Source organism: Lactuca virosa, chromosome 5 (genome assembly GCF_052849685.1).
Source record: "Lactuca virosa cultivar CGN04683 chromosome 5, Lactuca_virosa_CGN04683_v6, whole genome shotgun sequence".
Classification (NCBI taxonomy): domain Eukaryota; kingdom Viridiplantae; phylum Streptophyta; class Magnoliopsida; order Asterales; family Asteraceae; genus Lactuca; species Lactuca virosa.
Genome location: NC_136430.1, coordinates 19167029 through 19184702, shown reverse-complemented (window position 1 = coordinate 19184702; position 17674 = coordinate 19167029). Strand labels below are relative to the sequence as shown.

General features: G+C 36.7%; 3 protein-coding genes and 1 non-coding gene across 6 annotated transcripts; 3 read left to right on the top strand and 1 right to left on the bottom strand.

Moving 5' to 3' along the window:
- The first annotated feature begins 635 nt into the window (after nt 1-635).
- Nucleotides 636-7051, top strand: LOC145111972 (myosin-2-like). 2 transcript variants are annotated; one of them, XM_079048202.1, is made up of 22 exons: nt 636-1658; nt 1754-1855; nt 1937-2080; nt 2172-2322; nt 2400-2596; nt 2679-2742; nt 2828-2841; nt 2927-3011; nt 3127-3230; nt 3318-3456; nt 3559-3656; nt 3730-3888; nt 3973-4062; nt 4143-4220; nt 4290-4445; nt 4530-4676; nt 4756-4961; nt 5040-5172; nt 5261-5390; nt 5589-5704; nt 5802-6002; nt 6082-7051. In XM_079048202.1, the coding sequence occupies exons 1-22, from the start codon at nt 1248-1250 to the stop codon at nt 6619-6621; spliced, it is 3465 nt and encodes a 1154-aa protein (XP_078904328.1). In that variant the 5' UTR covers nt 636-1247; the 3' UTR covers nt 6622-7051. The 2 variants fall into 2 exon arrangements, with proteins under 2 accessions (XP_078904328.1, XP_078904327.1); XM_079048201.1 differs by having other exon boundaries at nt 638-1658; nt 5475-5704.
- Nucleotides 7052-13434: 6383 nt separating this feature from the next.
- Nucleotides 13435-15221, bottom strand: LOC145116850 (L10-interacting MYB domain-containing protein-like). Of its 2 annotated transcripts, none has more exons than XM_079053164.1 (3): nt 15030-15221; nt 14068-14402; nt 13435-14009 (listed from the first exon to the last, which is right to left on the bottom strand). In XM_079053164.1, exons 2-3 carry the CDS (start codon nt 14371-14373, stop codon nt 13920-13922), a joined length of 396 nt encoding a protein of 131 aa, XP_078909290.1. In that variant the 5' UTR covers nt 14374-14402; nt 15030-15221; the 3' UTR covers nt 13435-13919. The 2 variants fall into 2 exon arrangements, with proteins under 2 accessions (XP_078909290.1, XP_078909289.1); XM_079053163.1 differs by having other exon boundaries at nt 14087-14402.
- Nucleotides 15222-15354: 133 nt separating this feature from the next.
- Nucleotides 15355-15427, top strand: TRNAF-GAA (transfer RNA phenylalanine (anticodon GAA)). The gene has a single exon. It is a non-coding gene; the product is annotated as a tRNA-Phe (tRNA).
- A 558-nt stretch (nt 15428-15985) lies between these two features.
- On the top strand, nt 15986-17341 carry LOC145115186 (chlorophyll a-b binding protein 13, chloroplastic-like). Its single transcript, XM_079051410.1, has 2 exons — nt 15986-16171; nt 16596-17341. Exons 1-2 carry the CDS (start codon nt 16037-16039, stop codon nt 17265-17267), a joined length of 807 nt encoding a protein of 268 aa, XP_078907536.1. The 5' UTR covers nt 15986-16036; the 3' UTR covers nt 17268-17341.
- The last annotated feature ends 333 nt before the right edge of the window (nt 17342-17674 follow it).

Sequence of the window (17674 nt, the reverse complement as noted above, 5' to 3'; positions counted from 1 at the left end):
TTTAGACAATAACAGTAACTTTAGCAATAAAACATCTAATATTGTATTTAAAGAAATATTTAAAAATTTGTGATTTATAACAATTATTTAGAATATAGTATTTTGGGTTCAATTATATACTTATTCAGTAAAGTATATATATATATATATATATATATATATATATATATATATATATATATTCCTTTAAAAGTTATTTAATTTTCACAACTTGATATTAGTTTTTTTTAATAGTCTCATATAATATTAGTTTTTTTTAATAGTCTCATATAATAAACAATAAATGAGTCTCATATCTAATATAGTATCATATAAATAATTAATGATATATCAATAGTAAAATATAAATATATATAATAGTTATTATTAGGTTTGATTGAAGCATTCGAAAATTATTTCACAAATCAAAACAAATTTGAAATCTAAAATAATAATTAGGTTTTAATTATAACAAATTAAAAAATCTATATTTCCTAATAATATACTTAAATCCAAGAACTTTCTTTCAAATTTGCCTTAAATTACATTTAACTACCACTATCTTTATTTGTTTTTACCATATTTACCATCAAATCTCAGTTCAATCGTATACGGCACCCCGCGCCACCACTATCTTCTTGAAAAATTCAAAATTTCCCATCGAGCATCAAACATTCAAACCAAACCAAACCCAAAAAATTATTGTGGGTTTTCTTTTCTTTTTTCCAAAATAAATTTTTATGAATTTAGGAACAGCCACGCCAGGCTTTTTCTTAAAGTTTCTTTTTCAACGGATATCTTTCTTCTCAAATTGTTCTATATCCGGTTTGATTTTGGGGACAACCCTGAGCAATCTTTCATCGATCGTCGTCTTAATCCTGTAACTCGTGCTTTTAGACAGTAGAAAACAAAGACACATCGATTTTTGCGTAAAACCCTCTTCTACCCTCGTAGATTTTGGTTTTTTTATACGTATTTTCTTTCGTCAAAATCCCAAAAATTAAGGGAATCTTCAGCTGTTCAGGTTGGGGTTTTGTAGCAGAGTTTTTGAAGGATTGAATCTTGCAATTGGTTCGCGAGATTGGGGTCGTTGATTGTTTAATTCTGATCAATTGATATTGGATTGGATTAGGGTTTATAGAGTTTTTTCAGCAATGTCGTTATCATCGGCATTGTTTCAATTTTGAAGCATAATGATTTTAGTTTATATGTAAATTTAGGGGTTTTTGAATTCAATTCGAGAGTGTGGTGTTGTAATTTCTGAAAAGATGCTACTTTCTCCACCCCCGGTAGCTCGGAGTTCTTTGGAGGAAATGCTCGACTCTCTTCGTCGGAGAGACGAGGACGAGAATCGAGACTTGCCGCCGGCGTTGCCGACACGGCCTACATCCAAGGCACGCCTCCCTAAGCGGCTGCTTCCGTCGAAGCTTGATGTTGAATATGTTGCGCCTCCAGATTTCACTAACATCAAAAAGCAAGATGTCAAATGTATTACTGGCAGCGTCTGTCATTTTGGCCGGAAGAAAGTGACAGCAGCGGCAGCTGTTGGCGAATCACCATACACCATGGCGCCTGTTTGTGAGCAGAGACTGGCGGAGGACGGTGGTGCCACCCTTGCTACTCCATCGATCTCACAGGAAACTGATTGGGAAGATAGTATTTGTTATTTCGTTAAGAAGGTAAAAGATTTACTCATTTCAATTCATCTACCTTCAATCAACAGGTTCACTTTTTCACTTCTTCAATTCTGATGCTCTTAACTGGTTTGCTTCAGAAACTTCGAGTATGGTGTAGGCCCCGCAATGACCAATGGGAGTTGGCAAAGATCAAATCAACCGTAGGAGATGAAGCATCTGTTATGCTTTTGGATGGAAGTGTGAGTCTATTAATTAATCACAAATCTCTTCAATCCAACATTTTTATTGATGTTAATGTACTTCCGTTGCTGTTTCTGTAGGTGATGACAGTATCTACAGGAGATCTCTTACCTGCAAACCCAGAAGTTCTTGATGGAGTAGACGATCTTGTTGAACTTGGTTACCTGAATGAGCCATCAGTTCTTCACAATCTCCAGTATAGATATGCTCGTGATGTAATTTATGTAAGAATATCATCCACACATAAACATCCTATTACATGTCTTGATGTGGTTACTTTACTTCTTTGGCTTAGACATCGGTTTGCTTTTACAGAGTAAGGCGGGCCCCGTCCTATTAGCAATCAATCCCTTCAAAGATGTTCAAATTTATGGAGACGATTATGTGACTGCTTATAGGGAAAAGATATTGGAGAACCCTCATGTATATGCTACAGCTGACACTGCATACAATAATCTGATGAAATGTGAGATTCAATAAAGAGTTCAATATATTGAATTGTAAATTCATAATGTTAATATTTTTTCTTGATAATTCTTTCAGATGGTAGAAACCAGTCTATTGTTGTTGGGGGTGAAAGTGGATCTGGGAAGACAGAAACAGCAAAGTTTGCACTGCAGTATCTGGCATCTGTTGGAGGTGACAATTGTGAGATGGCATCCAAAATAACTCATACCAGTTGCATATTGGAAGCTTTCGGGAATGCAAAAACATCCCGGAATTGCAATTCCAGCCGATTCGTGGGTTCCATTCCCTTTCTAGTGATTGATTCCTATTCCCTGAATGTATATCTGATTTGGAGTTTTTTTTTTTGCAATGTAGGGGAAATTAATCGATATTTATTATAACACAGAGGGGACAGTATCTGGTGCTTGTATTAAAACACGTAAGTCTGAAGTTGACCATTATTTTAATTTGACTTCCTTACTTGGATACTGACTTTGATATTTTCATGTGAAAAACATCAACAGTTCTTCTTGAAAAGGTATTTACTTTTGTAATATTTTACTTTTTTATATTTGATATTAGTTTCTAGAATATAAGTTTTGAAGTAATTTTGATTTGTGCAGTTTAGAGTATCTCAATTATGTCGTGGAGAACGATCATTTCATATCTTCTATCAGATGTGTGCTGGAGCTCCACCTGCTTTTAAAGGTTCTTTCTGTTTGATTTTAATTCTGTCATTGAAAGTTGAAAAAAGTTACAGTTTTTGTTTTATACAGTAATTCCCAGGAAATGACCAGACTGTTTACTTTTGTTCTTTCCACAGATAGACTGAATTTGAAATTGGCAAGTGAGTATAAGTTTCTGAATCAGAGTGGGTGTTTGAAAATCAATGGTCTTGATGATGCCCATAACTTTGAAAAGCTAATGGTAACTTCAGAATTTAGGGTTTTTAAGCCTCATAGGCTGATGCTACTTATTGATTGAGAATTGAGAAATGGTTTTTTTTTTTAACAGGAAGCGTTTGATATTGTTGGGATTCCCCTTGAGGATCTTGAGCATGCCTTTGAATTGCTTTCTGCAATCTTATGGCTTGGGAATATTTCATTTACAGTAATTGATGAAGATGAATATGTTGAGGTTGTGGCTGATGAAGGTTTGTATTTATATGATTTAATTCTGTAATGTAATACTAATACATACTCTCTACTCATACTATTATTTCTAATTTGTGTGTGTTTTTTTTTTGTATTTGAAGCTAGTAGGAGTGCTGCTAAGTTAATGGGATGCAAGGTGAATGACCTGGTGGCGATTTTATCTGCCAATGATATGGGCGAACCATTAACTTTGCAACAGGTATGTCAACATTTGTGCAAAAGACGTAAATACCCCTCATCTTGTTATTGAGGATTGGTTTATTTACTTTTAGGCAATTGATAAAAGAGACGCATTGGCAAAATTTGTTTATGAGAGCTTGTTCAGTTGGGTTGTGGGAGAACTTAATAAATCACTTGAAGGGGACAAAGACAAACAACATACTCCAAGGACAATAAGCATTCTTGACACTTATGGGTTTGAGTCATTTCAGGTAATTGTTTTTTTCTTGTAATTTTAAAATCCATGGTCATCTTTAATGTGACAAGTTTTGTTGTTTGTTTTTTTTTTCTTTCAGAAAAACAGCTTTTCACAGTTGTGTATAAATTATGCTGATGAGAGGCTGCAGCAGCACTTCATTCGCCATCTATGTAAGCTTGAACAAGAGGTATATATATTAATTAATATAGTTGATAGTGTTTTTTTTCCATATAAAATACAAACAATATTAATTATTATAATTATTAGGAGTACGAATTGGAAGGAATTCACTGGAAAAAAGTAGAGTTTGAAGACAACCATGAGTGTTTGGATCTTTTTGAGAAGGTATTAGTTTCGAGCTCATTTTTATTCATTTATTTCGGTTATTTATTTTAAATTCTTTGATTGTTACAGAAACCTATGGGACTAATATCTATGCTAGATGAGGGTTCAAATTCTTCCAAAGCCACTGATGTAACATTTACTAATAAAACTAAACGTCACCTCAGTTCTAATTCATGCTTTAGTGTTGAAAAAGGAGCTTTCAAAGTTCGCCATTATGCTGGAGAGGTATTTATTAATTATTATTAAGTTATTATTACTACTACTAAAACAATGAACATATTTTTGATAAATAATTACATATATGTGCAGGTTCAATATGATGCTACAGGGTTCTTAGAACAAAACCGTGATAATTTACAGTCTGATATAATCCAACTCCTCTCAGCATCCCGTAAAAGTCTCCTTAATCTTTTTGCCTCTGTTTCACATGTGCAAAGTGTTGGGGTGAAGTTCAAGGTAATAATTATATTATTGTGGGAAATTTGAAAATGATTGAATTTGGGTTTAAATAAAATTTCTGGATGATGAATTGCAGGAACAATTATTTAAACTGATTCAGCAATTAGAAAATTCAAAGGCACACTTTATTCGATGCATAAGACCAAACACCAAGCAGCTTCCTGGAATGTATGAAAAGGATTTTGTATTACAACAGCTTAGATGCAGTAGAGTCATGGAGATTGTACAAATCTTAAAATCCAGATACTCAATACGCCTTACACATCAAGAATTCGCTAACCGGTATAAAATTAAAACTCGTTTCCCCATTATGCCCTTCGTATTGTGCTTCATTTTTTAAAAAAGAAAATGTATTATCAGGTTTGGGTGTCTTTTATCGGAGAACATTATCTGTATGGATCCACTGAGTACATCACTTGCTATTTTACAACAGTATCATGTCCCTCCACACACGTATCAGGTTGGATATACAAAACTATTTTTCCAAGAACAGGTGAGCTTTAAAAACTAATAAAAAATTGGTGTGACTGATAAGCTTTTATCATATTTTATATTTTATTAATGCAATTTGGTGGGTGTAGGTTGATGTATTGGAGAATAATAGACAAGAAGTTGTAGAAGGTACACGTGAAGTGGAAAACAGCTTCCTTGGTGGCCGAGTTCTTCTTGATTTACATGAATTGAAGTTTGGAGTTGTGACATTGCAGTCATGTAAGAGATTTGATTTTTTTTTTTTTTCTTTTAGTGTAATGAGTAAAGGATTAAAGTTTTGATTTGATTGATTGATTGATGCAGTTGTTCGTGGTGAAAATGCAAGAAGGGAGTATGGTGTTTTAAAGAAACTTAATAAGCAGCTTGCAACAAGTTCACTTGATGAGCATTTAACAGCAGTTGTACATCTACAGTCATTTGTTCGTGGCTGGTTGGCCCGAAGATATTTTAATCACTTACAAAGATGGAAGAAGTTGGCTGTTGATGGTTCTAAAAGCAGGCCAAGGTCTGACACTGGAAATTCAGAATCCAAGGTAATCTAATCTAATCTATACATTGATTGAATTGTTTTATAGTTTTTTTTTTTAAAAAAAAAAGTTATTGAAAATCTTGTGAATTGGTTCATCACAGGAAAATATGCCGATTCTGCCACAAAATGTTGAAGAGCTGCAGAGGCGAGTAGTGAGGGCGGAATCGTCTTTGAGCGAAAGAGAGCGTGAAAATACCGCATTGAGGGACCAAATACGACAATTTGAAATGCGCTGGTCAGAATATGAAACTAAAATGAAGGCAGTAGAGGAGATGTGGCAAACTCAGATGGCATCTTTACAAGTAAGTTTTTTTTTTTTTTTTTTTTTTTTCCAAACAGTTGGTCTAATCATGGTTTTTGTTGGTGGATTTTACACTACAGATGAGTCTTGCTGCAGCTAAAAAGACTCTTGGTTCAGACATATCTGAAGGGCAACAAGGAAAACCAGAGGGTTCACTTTCGCCGTATTATTATGATTCCGAAGACAATATCTCCGGAATCCAAACTCCGGTGCAAGTTACTCCCGCCAGAATCGGAATCAATAAACGGGAATCCAACGCCAATGGTGTTGTCTCGGACACCATTGATCACTTGTCCAAGGAGTTTGAACAAAAAAAGCAGGTTTTTGATACCGATGCTAAAGCTGTTATAGACGTGAAGCCGGGCCGCCCGCCTTCCTCGAAGCAAATCGAAGAGTATAAAAGTTTAAAAAAGAGATTTGAGATGTGGAAAAAAGAGTACAAGCAGCGGTTGCGGGAGGCCAAAGCGAGACTCATGAAGGGTGTACATCCGGAAAGTGAGGGTGGCGGTGATGGCGGCGGTTGTGGTGGCGGAGGTGGTGGTGGTGGTGGTGATAAGCGGGGTAAACATTGGTGGGGGAAGTTAAGCAAGAGAGGGAAAGATAAAGAGAGGATAGTGTGATGTTATTACATACTTTGCCCTATGTGTATGGGGATAATATTGTTTTCAAGACTGGTAAAACGGGTCTTGTTGTGGGTGGGTTGGGTTGACCCGTGTGATGCTGGACCGTTTTTGTCGAATCGGTTGAAGGGTTGACCTGTATGCATACGGGGCAATCGGTTCGGAGTTGGCCGGTTTGTGTTTGTGTATGACTGAGAGTAGATGTTGGAGGTTTAGGCTCATGGTGTGTGGGCTGGCGATTTGGCCTGTTTGTGTATATGAGAGTAGATGCTGTGGTGTGGGAATTTGTTGTTTCATGTTGTGGAATATATATATATGGAAACACTTGTGTAGCAATTAGCATGTTGTTGTAGAGAAAGTAATGTAATCGGGACTCCTCGAGTTTCTTCACTTGGTATTATTATTCATTATAAAAGATTTATTCTTAGTATCCTCGGTTTTGAAAATGGATAATTACAAGGAACTTAAAAACCTATATAGTTGAGTCGGCTGGCTGTTGATTTGTTAGCCCTGCCTAGGCATGAGCATTTGAACCCGACTGAACTGGATTGGATGGTTTTTAGCAAATATGTCGGTTTCCGGTTCTTAGATTTTGGGTTTTCTGATTCCGGTTCCAACGGTTTCGATGAAAAAACCAGGCCGGATTGGGTTTGGAATTGAACATAAACTTGTGTAATATGTTGTGATGTAAAAATCATAGAAAATTCTTTTGAACATGAGGTTGGTGGCATTTGAAAGCTCTAATATTGCAATTGTAAAGACACAGACAAATATATATATCAAAATAACTTTTTGATTGATTGGAAATATAACTCAAAACCAATTACATATATATGTGTATATGTCTTTGTATGTTGCTGTGTTTTTGGTGTGTTTAACCCTCTTGGTAATACACTGAATATATAGGATTGATAGAATCATTTTAATCCTATAATTAATACACATGAGACCCAACCATTTGTTGGTGTCCCTTATTTTGTTCCAGGAATCAAGTTTACTTTGTTGGAGTGGAAAACATTGGTAGGGTATTAAGGAATTTAAGATTCCAACAATCACCCCCGAATCTCTAAGTCCTTCTAGAGATGTTTTTCAATCCCGATCAAGTCCCGCATTGTCTTGAACTTGGTTCGAGCCAATGGTTTTGTGAGAATGTCTGCCTTTTGTTCTTCACCTGGAATGTATTTCACCTCCACTTGTTCCTTTTCAACACACTTACGAATGAAGTGAAACCTCGTGTGAATGTGTTTGCTTCTTCCGTGAAAAACAGGATTCTTCGTGAGTTCGATAGCTGACTTGTTATCAACTCTTAGGACCACCTTCTCTTGTGCTTTGTTCATGATTTCGCCTAGCAAATCTTGAAGCCATATTGCTTGACATGCAGCCGCAGTTGCAGCCATGAACTCCGCCTCGCAAGATGATAAAGCAACAATATCTTGCTTTTGAGAACACCATGTTATTGGAGACAACCCATAGTAGAAAATGTGACCGGTTGTGCTTCTTCCGTCGTCCGGGTCGACATTGTGACTACTATCGCTGTAACCAATGATCCGGTTTTGCCCCATCCTCTCGTACTTGATTCCATGTGACGTTGTTCCACGTAAGTACCTTAGGATGTGTTTGATTGCAACACCATGTGATTCTCTTGGATCTTGCATGTATCGACTAACAACTCCAACCGCATATGCCATATCGGGTCTTGTCTGCAAGAGATATCTAAGGCATCCTACCAACTTTCGGTATTGTGTCGGGTCGATTTCGGGTTCATCTTCGGCCTTCGACATTTTGGTTCCTGGATCCATGGGAATGTGGGTCGGATTGCAATCGTGTAAACCGGCTTCTTTTAGAATGCGTCTAGCATACACTTCTTGGTTTATAGTAATCCCTGATTCTTCTTGTTTGACTTCAATGCCCAGGTAGTAAGTTAATCTTCCAAGATCAGACATCTCGAAGTTCTTGGACATTTCAAATTTGAACCTTTTGATCATGCTCAAATTTGTACATGTGACAAACAAATCATCAACATAGATTGCTAAAATTAGCAAGTTGGATCCTTCGTTCTTCTGGTACACCGATGGTTCTTTCATGCACTTGTGAAATTTCATTCCTTTCAAAATCCCATCAAGTTTTGTATTCCATGCTCTCGGTGCTTGTCTAAGACCATATAGTGCTTTTGAAAGACGGTACACCTTGTGCTCGTCGCCTTTCCTTATGTAGCCTTCCGGTTGATACACATAGACGGTTTCTCTCAACTCTCCATGTAAGAAAGCCGTCTTGACATCCAAGTGGTGAAGCTCCCATCCATTGGTAGCGGCTAAGGCAATGAGAAACCGTATGGTTTCGATGCGAGCTACCGGAGCAAATACTTCTTGAAAGTCAATACCAGGTTGTTGTACGTACCCTTTAGCAACCAACCTCGCCTTGTGTTTGTTTATGGTGCCATCTGCATTTTTCTTCAGCTTGAACACCCATTTGAGTCCAATGGGCTTCACCCCCATAGGTTTGTTTACGAGAGACCAAGTATTGTTCTTGTTGATTGAATTGATCTCTGTATTCATGGCTTTGACCCACTCTGGTTCTTTCTTCGCCTCTTCAACCGATACCGGCTCGTCATTGGTTGCTAGGAGAAGTTCTTCAATTTCATCAACATAAAGTACATAATCTCGTAATCGAATTGGAAGCACCTTTTGTCTTGTGGGCCTTTGGTTTTGAACATTGTTCACGTTGTTGTTGATCGGACTTGGTTGCTCATTTTCTTGTACCTCCACTCCGTCTTCAATCTCGTGATCCGATTCGTTTGGTTCGTTGTTTACTTCGTTTCCTTGGTTGTTGTTTGCCTTATCTTCCGGTAAATCCCATGGTACTATGAATGATCCTGGTTCTTCATTGTCAGGTGTAGCTTCGTTAACCCAATTCCATCCTTTGGTTTCATTAAAAATAACGTCTCGACTTACGATTATTTTTTGTGTAACCGGGTTAAATAACCGATAGGCTTTTGTACCCGGTTCAGAACCAAGATGAACCAATGGTCTTGATCTTGCATCCAATTTTTTCACGTTTACCGGTTCAACTTTTGCATACGCTAAACACCCAAAGATGCGTACGTTCTCCAAATTAGGTTTTCTTTTATACAACTTCTCGTACGGAGTTGTATCACCAAGTACTCTTGTGTAAACACGGTTGATAAGGTTTGTGGAATGTTTTACCGCTTCTCCCCATAGATAGTTTGGAACATGCATCACCTTCATGATACTTCGTGTCATGTCCATAAGTGTTCTGTTTCTTCGTTCCACAATACCGTTTTGTTGTGGTGAATATAGGGCGGTAAGATGGCGTTTGATTCCATTCATATCACAAAAGGAATTAAACTCGAGCGAAGTAAACTCACCTCCTCGATCACTTCGAAACACCTTTAAAGACTTTCCGAGCTCATTCTCCGCCAAAGCTTTAAATTTTTTGAAGTGTAAAAACGCCTCATTTTTCTCTTTTAAGAGAAAAATCCACATATACCGTGAAAAATCGTCAATTAGTGTGAAAATGTATCGATTTTGACCCTTCGTTGACGGTGTTATCGGACCACATAAATCACCGTGAACTAGCTCCAATGGTCGTGTTGCTTTGTACGTCGTCATTAATGGAAATGACTTTCTTGTTTGCTTGCCCACCAAACAAGATTCACATAATTGATTCTCACTGTCAAAATGGGGTAACCCTTTGACTAGACATTTCTTGGACATCTTTTTCATTGACTCGAAATTGATGTGTCCAAGTCTTGCATGCCAGCGCCACGTGTCTTCACTTAGTCTTGAATGAAGGCAAATTGGTTCTCCAATAGTCAACTTTATTTTATAAAGGCGGTTTGGAGTTCTTTGTACCTTCATTAATAAGCAGTTGTCGGCATCATGCATCGTCAAATATTCGTCTTTCATCCGAATATCACATCCGGCTTCGGTTGCTTGACCGAGACTGAAAATATTATTTTTCAGATCCGGTATAAAATATATTTCTGTCATCAAACGTTGCTGCCCCGATTTTCCTTGGAAAAGAATTGAGCCTTTCCCTTTTATTTCGACACACGAATTATCACCGAATTTAACCTTTCCGGTTATTCCTTCGTCGATATCTGAGAAAAATGAACGATTTCCCGTCATGTGATTACTCGCCCCGTTATCCAAATACCATACATCGTTTTCTTGTGAGTTGTATCGAGACGGTATCACCTTCTCTTCGTTCAAAAATACGGTCTCGTGTAAAAATACTGTTTCATCGGCATCGTCATGTTCGGTAAAATTACTTTCTTGGAATTTTTGGGTTCGGTCCGGACATTTGGATGCGTAATGGCCCGACTTGTCACATCTGTAGCATATAATCTTCGACAGATCTTTTTTCGGGTTTCGGTTTGAGTCCGAATTGGAATTGGGCCGGTTATTGGGCTGTTTGGGCTTATTATTGGGTTGGGTTGATTTTGACCCAGATCCGTTTGAAGACCCGGCTCCACCGGATCCACCTGACCCGGTTCGATTAAAACCCCCCGAACCCCCTTTTCTTCCCTTATTCGACTCCTTCTTCCCTCCCGACGATCCCCCTGAACCAGAACCACCTCCACCGCTCCAGCCACCACCGTGGTTTGAACCTTCACCACTTCGAGTGAACATAACCCTCTGCTCGTTTCCGCCATCATCTTCTCTTATCCTTTCTTCGTACGCCTTTAGTCGACCTACAACATCCTCAAATCTGATCGTCTTCAGATCGAGTACCTGCTCCAACGAGGCGACGATCTGAATAAACTTCGATCGTGGCAGTGTTTTCAAGAACTTCTTGACGAGTTTAGACTCGTCTATCGTTTCTCCGAGGGCCGCTGATTTGGAGGCGATACCGGACAACTTTCTGGCGTAGGAATCTATCGATTCAGACTCTGTCATCTTGAGCCGATCAAAATCCGTCATTAAGGTTTGTAGCCTTGCTTCTTTCACTCTTTCAGCCCCCACGTTTCTTGATTTAATTGCATCCCAGAGTTTCTTTGCTGATTCTTGTTCACCGATTTGCATTATCAGGTTTTCTGGCAAGGATTGATATAGCAGTCCCATGGCTAAGCAATCTTTTTCTTCATTTTGGTCGGTTCCTGGATCGATCACGATCCACACCTTGTGGATTCGAAGCACAACCTTCATTCTCATCGCCCATACAGTGTAATTTGTGGGTGTGAGCATCAGACATGTGACATTGGATGAACCGATCAACTTCTCCCTCACCTGAGGAGTAGCACCTCCAGTATCATCGACATCTGACATCTTCTTTTACCGGTGTCCTTCTTGATCACCAGGTATGAATTCAAAGCCCCTCTCCTTCAGCTCTGATACCAATTCTAATATTGCAATTGTAAAGACACAGACAAATATATATATCAAAATAACTCTTTGATTGATTGGAAATATAACTCAAAACCAATTACATATATATGTGTATATGTCTATGTATGTTGCTGTGTTTTTGGTGTGTTTAACCCTCTTGGTAATACACTGAATATATAGGATTGATAGAATCATTTTAATCCTATAATTAATACACATGAGACCCAACCACTTGTTGGTGTCCCTTACTTTGTTCCAGGAATCAAGTTTACTTTGTTGGAGTGGAAAACATTGGTAGGATATTAAGGAATTTAAGATTCCAACAAAAGCCATAACGGGGGACAGAGTCGACGGCGGGTTCAAATATGGGATGCAACGGTACCAGCCGGCATAGGGCACCTTGCTCTGTGGGATGCACGGGTTCAAGCAATTAATTCAATTCAGCGGGTTGGTGAAGCCGATTGCATGCATGTGCCTATATATTCATTTCAATATTTAATTAAATGATGCAGAATAATTCAATTCAATAGAGTCAATATGAAGTCAATTCAATGAATAAATTCCCAGAGATGTTTTGTCTTTTGTTCAACCCATAATTTCTTTATTTTTTTATTAATGTAATTTTGTATAAATTTATGAGATCAATACACACACTTCACTCAATATAATTGTATAACTTTGTGTTTTCTCTATAAAATTCTATAAAAAATTATATTTTATTTATATTTTCTAATTTAATTAAATAAAAAAATGATGTGGTAAGTGGGTTGAGTGAGTTGGGAAGAATAAGATTTCTATGTGCTGTGGGTTGGAAAAAAATAGAAAGAGAGAGAAGAGAAAAAAAATGATGTGCAGTGAGTTGAGTGGGTTGGAAGAGAATGACTCCCGCCTCCCTAAGAGTCTATTTTATTTGTTATTTAAAATTAGAAAATAATTTAAGTAAATTGTTAAAAAAGCGTTTGGAAAATGAATTTGGGTAGAAATCTCGTTTTGAAACTGAAATCCCACATCAAAACCGGTTTAGGCTATGGCAGACTTTTCCCCTTCAACCGCTTTGGCCGGGTTTGGACCTTTGCTCATGGCTACTCACACTCATTCTCCCATTTTTTTAAAAAATAAAAAATTATATTAGTCCTTCATGTATTTCATAATTCACATAATTTAACCGTACACTAAAATTTGGCATTTTGTTCGATATTTTCCACAACTTCAACTCACCAAACAAATATTCAGTACAACTTCGAAGAGATACACATTTGAAAACCACTTTGAACATTGGTCGAAAGCACATATTCAAATTGTTACCGATTATAAACAAATACCAAAGTCACATACATCCATAATTGAATGTAAGGACTCCTTTTCTGATCTTATTACAAGCATCCATACGAGTACCACCAATGCACCCTGATAAGAAAATGTTACAATAACAATATAGAAATATATGTATATAAATTATCGCATTCATTTACTTTAAAATAAGGCATACATTTTCAATATGATGTGATATGCATTGGAATGTTGCAACTTTGGTTTTAATGTACTCAAATGCAAGACCCATATAAACAATATTAGCATCTAATAAAAAACTAGCATCTAACTAAGTACTAACATCAATAAGCTTGAAAAGAACAATTCACTAAGAAAATATTTCAATCAAAATTAAATCTTCAAAATATATTTCTCGTTTGAGCAAACTTCAACCAAGCCCATCTAGCATCATCACTTGGCATCTTGGAGAATATTTCCCTATTAGTGGGATCCCGCAACATAAGCATTGCATGACACCAAATATCTCCACCAACCTCAACATCATCATCATTTGCAACTATTCGGTTCATAATATCCATTATCTCATCAATACTTGTTCCTACCTCATCCTTTTTCGTGTCTTTACCCTTCTTGATCAAACCCATAATTTCAGAATGGTTTTCGTGAACCTTTTGTATATTATGCTGCATCTCCGAACAATTGATCCCATTTTTCTTCAACAAGTGGACAAACTCCCTTATGTCGGTATTTCTTGGCATCGGCTTTCTCCTATAAAATGAATTAATAAGACACTATAATTCTAATAAAAATAATATTTCAATAATACCTTTAGCTTTCTTTCCCACCATTCATCTGGACAATCTAGCTTTCCGGTCGTTGGATTCCAACCTAAATCGGGTTCTCCTGTTTTTAAAAATTTCCAAATGCGCCAATCTTTTTTCATTGAATCATATTTGTTCTTTAAGCTTTTAGAGTGATATCTTTTACCGATCCTTTCTGTAAACAAATCTTCTATCTCTTTCCATCTCATGAGTTGACCACGTCTATTCTTAGCAATATAGTCGATACAAACATCACAAAATATTACAATATTCTCGTTGTTCCAGGTTATCCGATCTTCGGTAGGAGCCATATTTCTTGTAAAAAGCCTTCTACTTCTTACTGAATAATTTCAAGATGCAGTTGTTTGGTTAAATTATATCAATATGAGTACATGTGTAGATTAGATAATTAAATCCAACCAACAGGAGTACTATGGTTGCTCCAATACCAAAATGACTAAATCAATGAGAGTAATGCCTTCAAACCCCTATAATGTTCTCATGAGCTTTCGAATAGCATGTGTTCTAGTCTAGAAGAAATATACATACAAGTAGCGTAAGTTAAGAGCAAATGCATAATTTCACATTGATGGCTATGAATTTTGGGATTGATCTACTGTAATTTGGAAGAGAATTCAAATAAGTGTCAGGATGCTTATGAAAATTAGAACGAAAATTAACTTGGATGTTTGAAATTAACAAGTTATTAGGAGTCTGAAGTAGATGAAGCTGCTCATTTTTAAGAAGTTTGATCAGAATCATACATTTGCTTCGCTAAAACATTTCATGTAAGTTTTTGAAAACCAAACAGATAACAATCAATGAATAGCAGCTGAAAAATCACTAAACAGATAACAATCAATGAAGTAGATCAATACATTCTACGTTCCTAACTAAAACATGTGCGTACGAAATATCAATCAATTAAAGGAAACAATATGCTATAGAAGATCGAATGAATACAAACCTGGTTATGGTTATGATGAACAACACTTCAACGATGCCTGCTTCATAGAAATCGATAACTTCAACGATGCCCTGCTTTATAGAAATCGATGGCGGAGGAGGGAAATCGTCACTAGTTTCTTGCAATTTGGCGGGAAATCGGACTGGATAAAGACGAGAGGAGTTGGGATAATCATGGTGCTGATTTGTTGCCTGTCGCATATCTGCTTCCTATTTTGATGGTCAAAATTGAAATTATTTAAAAAAGACTTAATTAGTTTTAAAAAAATTTGTTTTATAGAGTATACAAATGATAATAATTAATAAGTAGAAGAAATTAACATCTAGCGGGGATAGCTCAGTTGGGAGAGCGTCAGACTGAAGATCTGAAGGTCACGTGTTCGATCCACGTTCACCGCAATTATTTTTACCCTCTTTTGGGCTTTCCATTTGTTCCTCTTTAGAGGTTGGGCTTTGATCCAGAATTTAGAAAGATTTTATAATACCAGTTAATAACATCAACATGATGACATCTTTTAAAAAATATAATTCAATGATTTTAAGATCGTTGATATATTTGGTTGCATTTTGGTAAATTATCGCAGTAAATTACGACATTAGTTCCTCATATAAACGAAAAAAAAAAATACTCTCACTTTTTATGATTAATGTTCTTTTATATCCAACTAGTCAATACCAAACATCTTCTCTATATATCAAATAAAATTTGGGATTTTTTTTACGTAACAGGCAGACTTTAAAAAAACAAGCAGGGCTTAAATTTGAAACCTTATAAATCCAGATGACATGTCTCATCGAATATTCTAATGTTTGATATAATAGATAGGGCAAATATGGAATGTAGATATGAGATATATTTCCAAGTGTTCTGATTGGTGCAAATGAAATTGCTTATTTGTCAAAAAACCACAATGCAATATTAGCCACAAGTCTCTAATTCCCGATGCCTACACATACCCCCTCTTTCTACACCTTCTTCCTCAGTCGATCTCATTGAAGCTCCCATCAATGGCATCCATGGCTGCAACTGCTTCTAGCTCCACAACTGTGGTCCGAGCCACCCCTTTCTTGGGTCAAACCAAAGGATCCAATGCCAACACTCTTAGAGATTCTGTCTCCATGGTCAATGGCAAATTCACCATGGTAAAACCTATCCCTCTCACAACATTTATGTAAATTCACTGCTGCTGTTAATATGTTTATAAATGAAAAATTAGCTCCAAAAATTATAGTAAACCAGTGTCGTAAAAATCCGTCACCAACAGACCCACTTTTAAGATATATACGTTCAAAATGCCTGAATATTAATTATTTCAAATGTTAAATATCTGCTTTTTGTAATTAAAAAACGTGTCTAAAAATAATATTGTTATATTTGTAGTTGAAAATGTGTATCTTTTAAAAATTGTCTCAAACTTTGACCTCCATTGGATCTTGGTTATATTTGATTTTTCTATAATTAAATAATTTACAATTTAGGTATCTCGACTAATCTCAGATCGACTAGCTTCTAACGACTTTTGCAACATTGCAGTAAACTGATGATATTTATTGTGAAATTTAATAGGGAAACGACTTGTGGTATGGGCCAGACCGTGTGAAGTACTTGGGCCCCTTTTCGGCTCAAACACCATCCTACTTGACCGGTGAATTCCCGGGTGACTATGGCTGGGATACAGCTGGTTTGTCCGCTGATCCCGAGGCATTCGCTAAAAACCGGGCTCTTGAGGTGATCCACGGGCGATGGGCCATGCTCGGAGCACTGGGCTCCATCACACCCGAAGTCCTTGCAAAATGGGTCAAAGTGGATTTCAAGGAGCCCGTTTGGTTCAAAGCCGGATCCCAAATCTTCTCAGAAGGTGGGCTAGACTACTTGGGCAACCCTAACTTGGTCCACGCACAAAGCATACTAGCAGTACTCGGTTTTCAAGTGGTCCTAATGGGCCTAGTTGAAGGGTTCCGTATTAACGGGCTTGATGGTGTTGGAGATGGTAACAACTTGTACCCGGGAGGTCAGTATTTTGACCCGTTGGGACTTGCTGACGACCCGGTTACCTTTGCTGAGTTGAAAGTGAAGGAAATCAAGAATGGAAGACTAGCAATGTTTTCAATGTTTGGGTTTTTTGTTCAAGCAATTGTAACAGGGAAAGGACCATTGGAGAACCTTTTGGACCATTTGGATGACCCTGTGGCTAACAATGCATGGGTCTATGCCACCAAGTTCGCGCCTGGTTCATAAGTTTTTGTGGCTCCTTGAGTTTTCTTGTAAACTATGAGTTTGATGAAAGAAAATATGTATATTATTGTTGTTTATGTTGAGATTTGTTGACACATTTAAGTGTTTTATCACAAAGCATGATTGTTCTATACTAATAAAACGCGTTATAAAATGTTTATTGAGATAAAAAACAATATTAGAGATTGTTAATATTTTAGAATTTCTTAATTTTAAAAATATTAATTATTTGATTAGAGTTCATATTTTAAAACATACAAGCATTTTTTTCTTGTGCTCTTATTCTAATTGTAAAATTATCATGAACCAAAATAGATGCATCTAATCTTATATAACGATTAGTTTGAAAATATAAATAATAACTAATCGTTCTGATTAATCGCACCAGAAATCAAAATAATTCATCACTT